This window comes from Coturnix japonica, chromosome 10, assembly GCF_054131305.1.
Source record: "Coturnix japonica strain WE chromosome 10, WE-NBRP24, whole genome shotgun sequence".
NCBI classification, from domain to species: domain Eukaryota; kingdom Metazoa; phylum Chordata; class Aves; order Galliformes; family Phasianidae; genus Coturnix; species Coturnix japonica.
The window spans coordinates 16,007,024-16,020,850 of record NC_140672.1 but is presented as its reverse complement, the minus strand read 5'-3'; the positions used below and the strand labels follow the sequence as shown (position 1 = coordinate 16,020,850).

The 13,827-nt window shown below is 44.7% G+C and overlaps 1 protein-coding gene across 1 annotated transcript; it reads left to right on the top strand.

The window, feature by feature from the left end:
* Positions 1-3,376: 3,376 nt before the first annotated feature.
* LOC146759448 (myosin-binding protein C, cardiac-type-like) lies at positions 3,377-5,579 on the top strand. The gene is made up of 2 exons (XM_085510398.1): positions 3,377-3,510; positions 5,407-5,579. Exons 1-2 carry the CDS (start codon positions 3,393-3,395, stop codon positions 5,577-5,579), a joined length of 291 nt encoding a protein of 96 aa, XP_085366524.1. The 5' UTR covers positions 3,377-3,392.
* Positions 5,580-13,827: the final 8,248 nt, after the last annotated feature.

Genomic DNA, 13,827 nt, shown 5'->3' with positions numbered 1-13,827 from the left:
GGTTGCAAAGGCCCACAGTGCTCATCCAGTTCCAACCCCCTTCTTCCTATGTGCAGGGTTGCCAACCAGCAGCCCAGGCTGCCCAGAACCACATCCAGCCTGGCCTTGAATGCCTGCAGGGATGGAGCATCCACAGTCTCCTTGGGCAACCTGTTCTAGAGGGCCATTCCCTTCTGATTTACTGGAAATGTAGAGAGACATCAGAAGAAACAAAGAGAAGAGAGGAGGTTCAGCAGTGCATGCAGGTGTTCTAAATCTCATGTACAAATCTGCTATCAGACTGCGAAATGTTTAGATTTATGATATGATATGAAATGATATGCCTATTCATTTCCCAAGGCAAAATAGAGGGGAAAGTATTTTCCTGTCTTAATGAGGCATCATGATGGTCCCTGTGAAGGGCAAGTATAATGAAAATGGGGAACTGGAGTAAGCTCTGCAGCAGACTACAGCAAAATGGTGTGACTGTTGTGATGTCCCTGCAGAGAAAGAAGACGTGTTTACAAACAAGGACAAGGTACAAAAGGAGGTGAAGGCTGCACTGACTCAAAATGCCACGCTGAGCTGCGAGGTGGCCCAGGAGAAGATGGAGGTGAAGTGGTACAAGGAGGGGAAACTGATCACCTCGAGCAAGAAGTTCAAGGTGGAGTCAGAGGGCAAACAGTGTCGGCTGGTGGTGATCCAGGTAGAGAAGAAAGATGCAGGGGAGTACAGCTGCGAGGCTGCTGGCCAGAAACTCACCTTCAAGATTCATGTCACAGGTGAGAGAGAACACATTTTGGCCTTTCATTCTAGAATGTTTTAGAAAACGGTCATTAGTTTGTAAGTTTTCCCTGCTATGCTTAAAATTTTTGGTGCTGAACTTTGGGGTGGTTAATTTCTGATGAGGAAATTGAACAAATTATTCTAAATACAGTTGTGAGGCAGCTCCATCTTTTAAAATCTTCAGGAATTTCCTTTTGCTGTGGGAATGAGGCCATAGACAAGAAAGTTCTGATTGCACTTCTCCATTCCCACGTGCCTGTACCACTAGAACAACTCTGCAATGCAGCTGCGTCTCAGGAAGTTTCAGAACAGGGGCTTTGTGTCAAGCACTAGGGGGTGTGCTCTATGTAACATGTTTTTGTCTTGGAAGGGCTCATTTAGCATGGGAGAGAATACTACAGGAATGTTTTGTATAAGTTGATGTTTTGAAGACATAAGTAAATGGCAGCTAGGGGACGAAAGAGTCATGAGAGTCATACAAGAAGCATCACAGAATGCCTTTTGTTGGAAGGGACCTGGAGGATCATCCAGTTCCAATCTCTGTCCTGGAAAGGAACACATTCTTTGAGACTAGGTTGCTCTAACACCCATCCAGCCTAGACTTGAATGTTTTCAGGGATGGGGCATCCATAAATTGCACAACTTCTCTCCACATCATTCTCTTGGGGCATCAGACTGGGAGAACTGATTCATTTTTCTGACTCCTTCCCCAAAACCTGCTCTTCTTTCAAGAGGCCAAACTAATGTATCTCTCTCTTTTCAGAGCCAGAATTTGTATTTACAAACAAGGAGAAGGTACAGAAGGTGGTGAAGGCTGCAACAACAGAAAAATGCCACGCTGAGCTGCGAGGTGGCCCAGGAGAAGATGGAGGTTGTCATCAATTTATAAGCAATGAGCCAATAATGTTCCAATTAGAAACTTTTATTAATTGTAGCGGGTAAAACTAAAAGGCAATTCAGCGCTGGGCGACAGGGGGATTATTGTTCCTCCAACTGCCGCGCTGTCCCGTCCCTTGCAACTTCTTTTGTATTGTCCATCCCGAGCGTATTGTCCTTTAATTGGTCGGTTGTGATCGTGCGACTTGGTGTGTCGTTCCTTGGTTGGTCCTTCCGTGGAACTTTGTATCCATCGGGGCGCGCTTTGCCTGTAACTACGCAGAGTACACAATCTACCCATAAAATTAGAGTGTTCTGCAACCTTTGTGGCCTCCATATTCCACCATTATATCCCGGTCCTAATGAACAAGCACTCCACCACAATGCTACCACATCCCGGTCTTAATGAGCAAACATTTTATCACAGAGGTCAAGTGATAAAAGGAGGGGAAACTGATCACCTCGAGCAAGAAGTTCAAGGTAGAGTCAGAGGGCAAACAGCGTCGGCTGGTGGTGAGCCAGGTGGAGAAGAAAGATGCAGGGGAGTACAGCTGCGAGGCTGCTGGCCAGAAACTCACCTTCAAGATTCATGTCACAGGTAAGACAGGTGTTGTATGAAATACAGCAGAGAACAGTAAAGTAAAATCTAGTTTCTATTATACTGCACCTGGATCACTGTAGTCTGTGCTGAGGTTTTTTCCCTAGACTTGATTGCCTGGGTTTGTAGAAAGTATTTGGTTTCAGTATGACACAAAGACCTGTTTCAGTCTGTCTGTAGAGCAATAATTAGTAATATATGTACAGTGGAAGCAATATTCAAGATATTATTCAAATCTCTCCTGTGCCTGAGATCCCAAACTGTAATTCTTGTTCACCGAAACATTTGACTAAGAGAAGTATGTGCAGTGAGGCTGGAGTGCATGTTCTACGTGCAGCCTTTCATGGCAGGAGAAGCAGGAACTTCTAGTAGTACACTGCCTTTTTACTATGCCTTTATGTTGGAGACTGCATCTGGATAGGTGAGTCTGCTACTCACAGTAAGAGACCTGGTAGAGCTGACTATTGCCAGAGCTCAAAGTAAGATAGATATCTGCAAATCACACACAAAGAACAAAGGACTGCGTTGGTGAGCATATTTCCTTTGTGCCTTTGACAGTCACAGTTGTGGCAATGGTAGAGGCCATGAGGAGTCTGTTCAGGAAGCCAGGAGTACTGTTCTGGGTCATGAAAAGGCAGCCAGTGGTTTGACTATCACATGTTTATGTGTTTTGATGTTTCACAGTGGGTCTTAAGTAAAAGGAACTCAGGTTTTGGTTGCCTGCAGGACAGATGTTCTTTTGGGTTCAATATGTTTGCATAGTGACTTGCAACCATGGGACTGGTGTTCAAGGACCCTCTTGGTTCCTTCAGTTCCTAGGTTCTTTCTTGCCTAGATTTGACACTTTGTTTCAACAGAAGAGCTGATATTCTCTAGTGAAGGCTATTAGTTTGGGCACAAGTGGTAACCTAAACCTGTTCCAACCTGTACATACAAACCTGCAAGTTGGTCTCATTTCGGTCCCTCAGTCAATACTTTTTCTTTTCTTCCCTCAGAGCCAAAACCTGTGTTTATAAACCAGGAGCAGGTGCAGAAAGAGGTGAGTGCTGCCCTGGCAGCAAGTGCCTCCCTCAGCTGTGAAGTAGCACAGGATCCAACCGAAGTAAAATGGTACAAGGATGGAAGACTGCTTGCCTCCTCCAGAAAGTTCAGAATGGAATCTGTGGGCAAAACACGGCGTCTGGTTGTGGAGCAGCTGGAGAAGAAAGATGCTGGAGAATACATCTGCGAGGCTGCTGGCCAGAAGATGACCTTCAAGTTGGAAACAACTGGTGAGCATTCGCTTTGGGAGCACTAAGCAGCTTTTTATGTGGCTTAGAGGAAGACTGGCTGTCTTCTACCCTGTGGGCATGGAACAGCCACAATTCCCCCCGGAACAACATCAATGACCCACACCACAAGTTGGATTCTCCTTTTTAATGTAGTGGTAGCGAGGTGAAAATCTGGCTGTGGAATATTTTTGACTAAGGAACTTCTACTTTAATTTCTAGATGCGCTGAATTACCCTCTGGAGTGTCTTTCTGAATATATAAGCAACCATGGGTGACTATGATCCTGATTTATATCTAGGTTCAGGCTTACTTTTTCAGTTAGGTTAGATCAATAGCTCCAGAGAAGATAGGGAAATACAGCAGTTCACTGATACCATGTGTCAGAAGAATGCAGCTCAGTGCTGGGCAGTTTGCTGCTTCATTCCCTCTTACAAGTTGCACCCAAGGCTGGAAAAGACCACTGAGATAGCTGAGTCCAACCCAGCCCACCCTCACTGGACTTACTAACCACGTCCCCAGTGCCACATACCCGTGGGTCTTGAGCACCTCCAGTGACTGCGGTATATCAGCGTGGTTGCTTCAGTTGTGGGAGTTTTCAGACACTGGCTGTTGTTCTAGCGAGACAAAAAAACAAAACTGATGGAACAGTGTCTATACAGGAAGCAACTGGCTGTCCTGATGGCTGCCAACAGTTTTACACAAGGTGTGTCATGCAAGCTTGCATGAGTCTGGTTTAAAAACTTGCTGTTCTGATGGAAGGAGAGGATGTTGGTACAGGATAACTGCGGGATTTGTGCTCTCCCGACATCCAGTTGCAATCACAGCTTATTGTTGCTATAGAAAACAGCTTCTCTGTAGACAAATTGAGTTAGTTCCAATAAGTGGCTGAAGCCCTAAGTGATCCAAGGTGAAGCATGATCCAAACTGGAATTTAACTAATTGTAGTAGGGAATCCAAGCCTTAATGAGATGAGTTATTTAAAATATGAGTCCTCCATCTAAAACAGCATTGAACTCTTACTCTGGTTTATGATAGAAGTGAGAGTTTAACAGCAGAAGTCTGAAGTTATGCTCCATATTTCTCATCACTCAAGAGAATATTTGAATATATGAATTCCTTTGGCTATGTTAGAGCTCATAATGAGGTCAGCTGATGTTCTTTAAATGCTCGGAGTCTAGCAATGTGGGGAAGTGGACTGCTATTTGCTGTTGAGCTTTAGGCTAAGAAGCCTGATTTTAGAGGACTGTGGACTTCCCCTTTCCCTTCCCCTCTCCTCCCCTTCTCCCTGGACTGATCCCACATGGTTTGAGAATGATTTCAGATCAAGGTAAATGAGGAATCGCTGTGTGAAAACCTGTTGTTTTACTGCACTATAAGATACACTTAGTCAAAAGACAAGTGTGTGTTCCAAGCTTGAGATTGCAGGAGATCCTAGAAACAACTCAGCTGCTCAAACCTGTAGTCTGGCTGAATCTTTTATTGTCAGTTTTGGTCAGGAGGAGATGCTTGAGTAAGACAAATAAAAGGTCACGGGTAAGTTGGTCCTTCTTGTGATATACTTCTAGGCTTTCATCAGGGAGAAGCTTAATTAGTCCAAATAATCATAGCAGAAACCACACCAAGAGCATGAGAGTGAAATTTATACTTTCTTGACGTGAAGGAAAATTTTACCTGGTTCTGCCATTCCCCAAATATTTGTTTCCTTATGACAAGAAGAACTTTGCAGAAGTAATTTTTTTTTTCAGTCTTGCGTGCAACACAAAAAGGGGTAAAATCTAGGAGGCCACCTGAAATGTTTTTTCCATCTGGAAGGATCCATTTAACAGCACCCATGGACCTGGTTATGAACAAAACTAAGTTCCCAACTAAATCCACATTCTTCTTTCTCCTTCTCAGAATTGCCTGTGAAAATCAGCAAACCATTGGCAGACAGTAGCATCATTGAGAAGGACAAGGTCACATTTGAGTGTGAGCTGTCCAGGCCCAACATGGACGTCAAGTGGTTCAAGGTATGGCATGTAATGGTATTTTCCTTTCTGACTTCTCTGGAAATGAATGAGAGCCTTTAATTTCACTTCCAAGGGATGCGAGTCTGAGCTTTTCCTTGATAGCTTTTTCACTGCTCTCTTTTCTTTATGCTCTTTTATTTGCCCAGATCAGCACTCTTTGTTATTATGTCCTGAGTTCATTTATCAAGTTGAAATTGAAGTTTGTTTTGGTTTTATTGTGAACTTTTTAGGTCATGCTGCACAAAATATTGTTGGTTGAACTACAGTACAGTCTTGAGCTTCAAGTCTAACACAGAAATTCTCAGCTGGGATTTTGTAGCCTTGTTGTGAACTGGGTTTTTGGGGTGAAATCTCAGTTTTCTTTGCACCTGACAGTGTGAGAATTTGCTCTGGCACTTTGTGTACCTCCCTGGTGCTCAGCTGTTCCTTCCCTTACTTGGGGATAACGTCATTTATTCAAGGTGATGTCCAAACAGGCTTGTTAACAGTCCTCCGCAGTGCTTTAAGCTGTCATAGGTCAGCCAGAATTTATGCATGTTCTATAGCCATTCCTTCATGTTGAAAACACTGCACTGTGCTTAAGCTTCAGCATATGTTCCAGTAAGCACAGTTCCATTAATTCTAGGGGAGTGGGTGAATTAAGCATAGATCTGAAGGCTCCCTTTGCTCAGTGCAGAGATGGAAGGACTAATGGAGATCTGACTTGATATTTTCCCTTCTAGGATGGGAAGGAGCTCTGTCAAAGTAAAAAAGTGGGCATTACTTCCCAGGGAAATAAGAGAAGTCTCATTATTCACAAGTGTGAATATGAAGATCAGGGAACATCCACATGCTGAGCAGCCTAAGACAAGACATCAGCTACCCTAAAGGTTCATTTTATGTTTAACTGAAAGAGCAAATAAATCCTCTTGTGGTATTTTGCACCACGGGAAGAAATGCTTCATGGGCAGTTTGGGCATTTCTTGGTTAGTCCTTTTGGATACCTTTCTCTTTCTTCTTTATGCTCAAGACAGATTTTCCCTCCATGTGTTGCATTGGTTAAACCCCAGTTTGTAGCTCATCATTGGGCTCTGAAGCATCAGACTTATTACTGAACACACGGGTCTGCTGTGCCCTGGTAGATGCCACCTTCCCAAGGGACGTATGAAATGATGCTTTTTTCTGATTTCCTACTAGATGCTGTCCTCATGTGGCCACTTGGGTTCAGTGTTAGCATGAACATGAACATGTGTCCTGTCCCATGACTTTGGTGAACTCTCATTTTCTCTCTCATTCTGCAACCAGGTTGGGTTGCTGTTTCAGTACTGGCTGTTTTATGTAGCCATTCCATTTGTTCTGGTTTACGTTCTTTTTTATTTTCTTTTTTTCAGGCATCATTTCTATACAGTAGACAAAGCCAGCCTATTACATTTGATTTACAGTTTTTAGCTTTTGCTGGTAAGCATTTCAGCTCTCAGGCAGTTTTACCAACAGCTTTGAAGAGCTGAAATGAACCAGCCTGGACACGATGGTCTGTTTTTGTTGGTGTAATGAATTTATGAAGTTAAACTGATTGACCCCATAAGGTTTTACAGTGTATGACTCACGTCTGGCAGAGTTATCACAGCAATGAGTTTATATACTTAGCATTTCAGGAGGCAGATAGTTGGGGATACTCTTTCATTTGCTTGCGTCTCAGAGTGAATCACTAGTATGTGAACCATCCTTCATCTCCTTTGTATTGCTTTTGTGTGTGTCTGTGTGTGGTTTCCCCTGTGAATTTCATTCTTTCCAGTTATATGGAAGTTCTCTTTTGAGCAGTGAAATTAGATGTTCCATCATCAGTCATAATGGTAAAGCTGAGTTGCCACGTTATCTGTGTCCTTTCTGTCTGGCGTCTCAATAACTGCTGCCCCACCACAATATCTGCCTAATACTTCAGCTCCATGGATGCCTCCTTGTGCAAACTGAGAGCCTGTATTTGGTGTGCATAGATCTGGGCTTACATCTGTGCTGGTAAATGCACTAGTGCATGGGCTAAGCAGTCCTGCCTCCTGTGCTGTGGGCATTGAGATGGGGCTCCTACAAGCTGCCCATTGCAAGATATTTAGAAACTAATTGCTGCGGAGGTTTCCATCCTCTTTTCAGACTAACTAAAATTTGGTTAGTGGGATCAAAACAGAAGGGGCAGGGAGGGAGAGCTGACCAAGGACTACTGATGGAACAACTATGAATCCTTGGTTCCTCAGGATTCCCTGCATCAGCAGTTGGCAACAGGAGTAAGGGGGCTCAGGAGGACACTGTGGAGTAGTGTGAAAAATGAGCGAAGAGAGTTACTAATTGATGCCTCTTGGAAAGTAGTCCAAGAGTGGTCCTCTTCCTAAACTCTCCTCTTGTGTGTGGTTTTATCTTTATGAGGTGTTCATAACAAGTGATGTGTAGATCTCCCTTATCTCATAATGTCTTTGCCTGCCTGCAGTGAATATGCAGGATACTGGATCATATACCAGCTTCTTTGAATTACTGCTCATGTCAGGAGATAAAATCTGCCTATTCTTTGAACTAACACTGGCGAGGGTTAGTTATTCTGGCTACCGAGAGAATGACACAGCAGATTAAACTCTTTCATTTCCTTCTTTGTCAAATGCCTTTTCATCTAACTGTGTGTCCCATAGAAATTCAGAGCAGTGTTGGCTGAGGGAAGTGGAAATATTTATCTCCTGTGTGTATCTGCCACCCTATTTAGACATGCTGGCAGAGCGCAGAGATTGGAGGAGTTGGATTAGGCAGTAGTTTCCCTATTGCTCACAGAACCACTTTTTCTGTGGTCTCCCAGCTACCCTGTGCCCAGTGGCCTATGCAAGATGGAGCGGAAAAGGCTCATTTTATGAACAAACAGGAACCTTTCTGGTCAGATTAATACCTGTGCTCTTTTAGAGAGATTTAGATACTAGAGATTTTAGGTACTGGAATAGGCTCCCCAGAAAGGTGGTTGAATCACCATCCCTGGTTGTGTTTAAGAGCCTTTTGGATGTGGTACTCAGGGATATGATTTAGTGTAGTTTTTAGAGTTAGGGTACTGGTTAGGCTGCGGTTGGACTTGATGATCTTCAATGTCTTTTCCAACCTGGGTAAATCAATGATTCTATGCAGGAACTCTTCTCCTGAGGTTAATCCAAGTTGTATCCAGGCCCTTCAGAAGGAAAGGGATATAGCAGCACAGAAATATGGCCTGATTCTGACATAACTAAATGCAGACCTGGAGAGTTAAAAGGGATTGTGTGATGTTCAAAGGATTTTGAAGCAAAGATGTCCCCTAGGTAAGATTTGTGGCTGACATTCCCCATACATTGTTTGTAGGCACACAAGCTAAGGAGAGACTAGTGATGAGCATGCAGAGAAGCCAATGGTTCAGACAGGTTTGTAGTGACACAACACTGTAGAGTTCTGTCTAGTTCTCCTTGGCATAGTTTGGAAAATAAAGATGAGGTAATTGGTGGTAACCAATATGGCTTCATCAAGGTCAAGCCATGTCTGACAAACTTGGTGGCCTTTCATGATGGAGTAACAGCATCAGTGGATAATGGGAGAGCAACTGACATCATCTACTTGGACTTGTGCAGAGCATTTGATCCCGTCCTGCATGACATCCTGGTCACCAAACTGGAGAAAAATGGTTTTGATGGATGGACCAGTTGCAGGATAGGGAACTGTCTGGATGGTCACACTCAGAGAGCTGCAGTCAATAGCTCAGTGTCCAGGTGGAGGGTGGTGTTGGGACCAGTGTTATTTAACATTTTTGTAGGCAACATGGAGAGTGGAATCAAATGCAGCCTCAGCAAGTTTGCAGATGACACCAAGCTGAGCGGTGCTGTTGATGTGCTAGAGGGAAGGGATGCTACTCAGAGGGACCTGGACAGGCTGGAGAGGTGGGCCCTTGGCAGCCTCATGAACTTGAGTGTGGCCAAGTACAAGGCCCTGCACCTGGGTCAGGGCAATCCCAAGCACAGGCACAGGCTTAGAGGAGAATGATTTGAGAGAAGCCTTGACCCTGAGGAGAAGAGTTGGTGTGGAGGGAGGTGTCCCTGCCTATAGCAGGGGGACTGGAACTAAATGACCTTAAAGATTCAGTCAGTTCTATTGTTTTTCTACCCTTAATTTTGCTTGAAAGGTTTTAGAATAAATGAGATTCTGGTTTCCATGAAAACTGTTTGCAGGGAGCTCCATTGTAGCTAGTAGGTCTGTCTTTAAGTTCAAGGGCAATAATGCATTGACTGTGTTGAAGAGAGAAATGACTCAGGAATGGATGATGGTTTAGAATAAAACATAATCCTACTTATTTTCTATGCAAATATGTGTAAGGAAAAGATGCTGCACTCAGTTCTGGAAATACCCTGACAAATATATCTCTACTGTTTCACAGCTGGAGATATCAAGATTGTTAAAGCACTGGAAGATGTGGAAGTGAATGAATATGGGAGTGCATCTTTTGTCTGTGAGATTTCACGCGATGAGGTTCAGACCCAGTGGTACAAAGAGGACAACAAGCTGAAGGCTGATGACAACATCAGAATGCAACAAGATGGTAGGGTGTAAGCGGGGGGTCTTTCTCCTGAGTGGGGGGTGGGTTGGAGATCAAGCATATAAGACATCTGAAATGAAGTGAAGAGGGTTCAGAAGCGAGTTCCCCTTTTGTTTTGGGACTGAGGTTTAGGTGGAACAAGTGACATGGTGGGATGCTTAGTGTGGGAAGTGTGATGCTATCCCACCATCCCACACTGCTGGGAGCAGGTAGGAAATGAGTGCAGTTATTTCCAAAGTGGGGGTGAACAGGGCAGTCAGTTCACCTCTCCAAAGAGGTTTTGTCTGACAGTGAGTGTGATCCTTCTGTATCAGATACTTTGAATTTGACGGTGGCCGCATTTGATCAGTCCTTGTAGAAGCCATGTTTAGATTCTGCTTTGGTCTGCTCCATTTCCAGTTCAAAGTCATTGGACACTAAATGAGACAGCTGCATCTCAGTAAAAGATGTGTTTGAATAGCTGTGATGTGCTTACTATTCAGATTTACAGAGCTGAGGTTTTGTCCTTGGCTATAGCAAAGAAGTCAAATCAGGTGAAATTAATTGTATTTCTGAACTAGACAAGTTTAAGTTTGGTTGCACCTAAATTTGGTGCGGTTTGTCATTGATTTCATCTGAAAGAAACTTGCAGGCTTTTTATCTGCTGTTGTCCCCAGCGTAAGATTATCCATTCACATCCTAAAGTACTTGTTATATTTTCAACTCACTCTTATTTGAATAAAAGCCTCAACAATTGGGAGCAATTTAATAAGCACAGAACAAGAGCTGGACCTTGCATTTGGTAGATACTGTACAGTATTACTTCATAGAAATGTAGTCAATGGCATTCCCTATAGACAATCGTTTGTTTTATCTTTAGAGTCGTTCAGAGAACCATTGTGAACTTGACATTAATTGGAATGGAATACACGCAAGAGACTTTCCTCTTCTTCCAATTGTCCTCATCCTTTCTTCTCTTCCACCCCTGCTTTGCAGATTACCATATAGAAATCACCAGGAAGTTGGAGGACAAGACAGCTTTGGAACGTCATTCTGTCATCCTGTCCTGTGACTTCAGGCCTTCTCCAAAGGTTGTGAAATGGTTCAAGGGCCGCACACCCATCGAGCCCTCTGAGAAGTACAAGATCAAGAGGGATAAGCATTCAGTAGAGCTCAGAATTCTGAAGCTGAAGCCCGATGATGCTGGTGTGTACAAGTGCAAGGCAGGAATTGCAGAGACTGAGGCCACGCTGACAGCTGAAGGTATGAGCAGGGAGGGTGGCCTCTTCCATGTCCTATTTCACCTCAGATTTCTCTTCTTGAGGTTGACTTCTGCCGTTCTCTCCTGCTAACTTTATACATGTATTATCTTCACATAGATGATTACACAAAGATCATCTAGTCCAACCATTCTACCACATCCCAGTATGATTTATAGTAACAGTGGTAACAGTTCACCTTGTTTCCCCACAGCCCGCAATGTAGAAGTAACGAAGCACCTGCAGGATGTAGAAATTGAAGAAGAGAGCTCTGCTGTCTTCTCCTGCGAGCTGTCCCATAATGACGAGGACGTGGAATGGTTCCTGAATGGCAACCTCCTTTACACCAACAATTACAATGACATCAAGAACGTTGGCAATTGCTGCACACTGACAATGAAGCAGGTTAAGCCTGAGGATGCTGGCACAGTGACAGTGAAGTCAGACAAGGTGTCAGAAAGCGCACCTGAAGGTGATAGGTGGGTCTGATCACACCCCTCCTGGATGTAAGAGATGCTAAGGAGCTCCAGTTCATTCTATTGTGCAGCAGTCCTGCTTCTAAAGCTGACCTCTCTGGGGTGACAAGTCATCAGAGGCTTTCTTCCAGTGGAAGGTTCCATTGCAGCAGATATCAAGGAAGGAGGATGGTTTTGGTGTCCTGCCAAAGCATTCCATTGCTTTTTATCATCATTTTACTTAACACAAGGAGAGTTACAGGAGCAATTTCTTTTACTGCTTCAGTAACATGCAGTGTCAATGCTGTTGTCTCCAAGGATTTATGACTGAAGGAGAGATCATTCAGTGTGTGTTTTGCCTCTGGGATGACTAATGACCAGGCTGTGAGCAACCTGATCTAGCTGTGAATGTCCCTTTTTATTGCAGGGGAGCTGGGCTAGATGGCCTTTAAGGGTCTCTTCCAATTCTAAGGAACTTGTGCCTGAAGTGCAGAAGTGGATGAATTATACCACTTCTTCATATCCTCCCCATGATTACAGAGGAAATACAACAAAACAACATGCATGGTCTTACTGTTGTCATTTGCTTGAATACGAAGTCGTCTCTTTTTTATGGTTGAGATTTTTGTTGATATGGGTCAGGAGGAACTCACACTTTTTAGCTTTCTCAATAGGCAAAAAGTTCCAGTTGCTGCAAGCCACCGAGGTAACCAATAGAGGGGCCCTGATCCCCCTTGTGCCATCGGGATGCTCTGGCACGGGATGTGCCTCCAACCCAAAGCTCCTTCCCACCTCCCAAGGAAAAGCAAAGCAACTCAAGCATCTCCAGCAAAGCTGCCCAGCAGACAGCAGGGAATGCAAACAGCTTCTGGCTGCTCCCCTGCACTCCTGTCCTAAGTAAGTGACCCCTCGAGGACTGGATGGGAAATCAGTGCATGACACACGTGAGTGTGCACAGCATTGTGCAAAGCAGTGGGGATCCGTGTGTGTGTGTATTTGTGCATGGATGGTGTTGTACACACATTTGTGTCCATGAGTGTACAAACCAGTGGTGTTGCTCAGGTGTGTGTAGGTCTGTGGGTATGTGTGCAAGGACGAGCATGCACATATATGTACGTGCACAGGGGTGTGCAGAGTGTTGGAGCTGCACAAGGACATTGTGGTACCGGTGTGTGCGTGCACTTTGGGAGTGAAAGGAAGGGGTTACACATGTGTGAGTGTGTGTGCGCACAGGGCTGCACTAAGGGATGTGGTTGTGTGAGTGTGTGTGAGCACATAGATAGTGCGTGGATGCGGTGGCACAAATGTGTGCTTGCACAGGGCTGTGCTGAGGAGTTGGGCTGCACACAGGTGCACACAAAGGGATGTTTGAACCCTTTGCCCCTAAGAACAGTTTTCCAGTGTCTCTCGTCCAAGAATTCTTTGAACAGCCTGCAGCTGACTCTCCTGAAGCTCAGGGTCCTGACTTTGCTTTTTGCCAGGCCCGCATTCCTTGAGATGAGGAATTCTAGGAGGGCATGGTCACTACAGCCCTGACCACCTCCAGTCTTAACCCCTGCTGTGCACCATGTCCAGTAATGCTTCCCTTCACAGAATCACAGAATTACCCGGGTTGGAAGGGACCTCAAGGATCATGTAGTTCCAACCCCCCTGCCTAGCAGGGCCACCAAACATACACATTTACTAGATCAGGTTGCCCAGGGCCCTGTCCAACCTGGTCTTGAACACCTCCAAGGACGGGGCATCCACAACCTCACTGGGCAGCCTGTTCCAGGACCTAACCACCCTTCTAGTAAAGAACTTTCCCCTAACATCCAACCTAAATCTTCCCTCCTTCAACTTAAAACCATTTCCCCTAGTCCTGCTATTATCAGCCCTTTCGAAGAGTTTACTCCCCTCCTGGGACTAAGTTCCCTTCAGGTATTGAAAGGCTGCAATGAGGTCACCTCGCAACCTTCTCTTCTCCAGGCTGAACAAACCCAACTCCCTCAGCCTGTCCTCATAGGGGAGGTGCTCCAGCCCCCTGATCATCTTTGTGGCCCTCCTCTGGACCC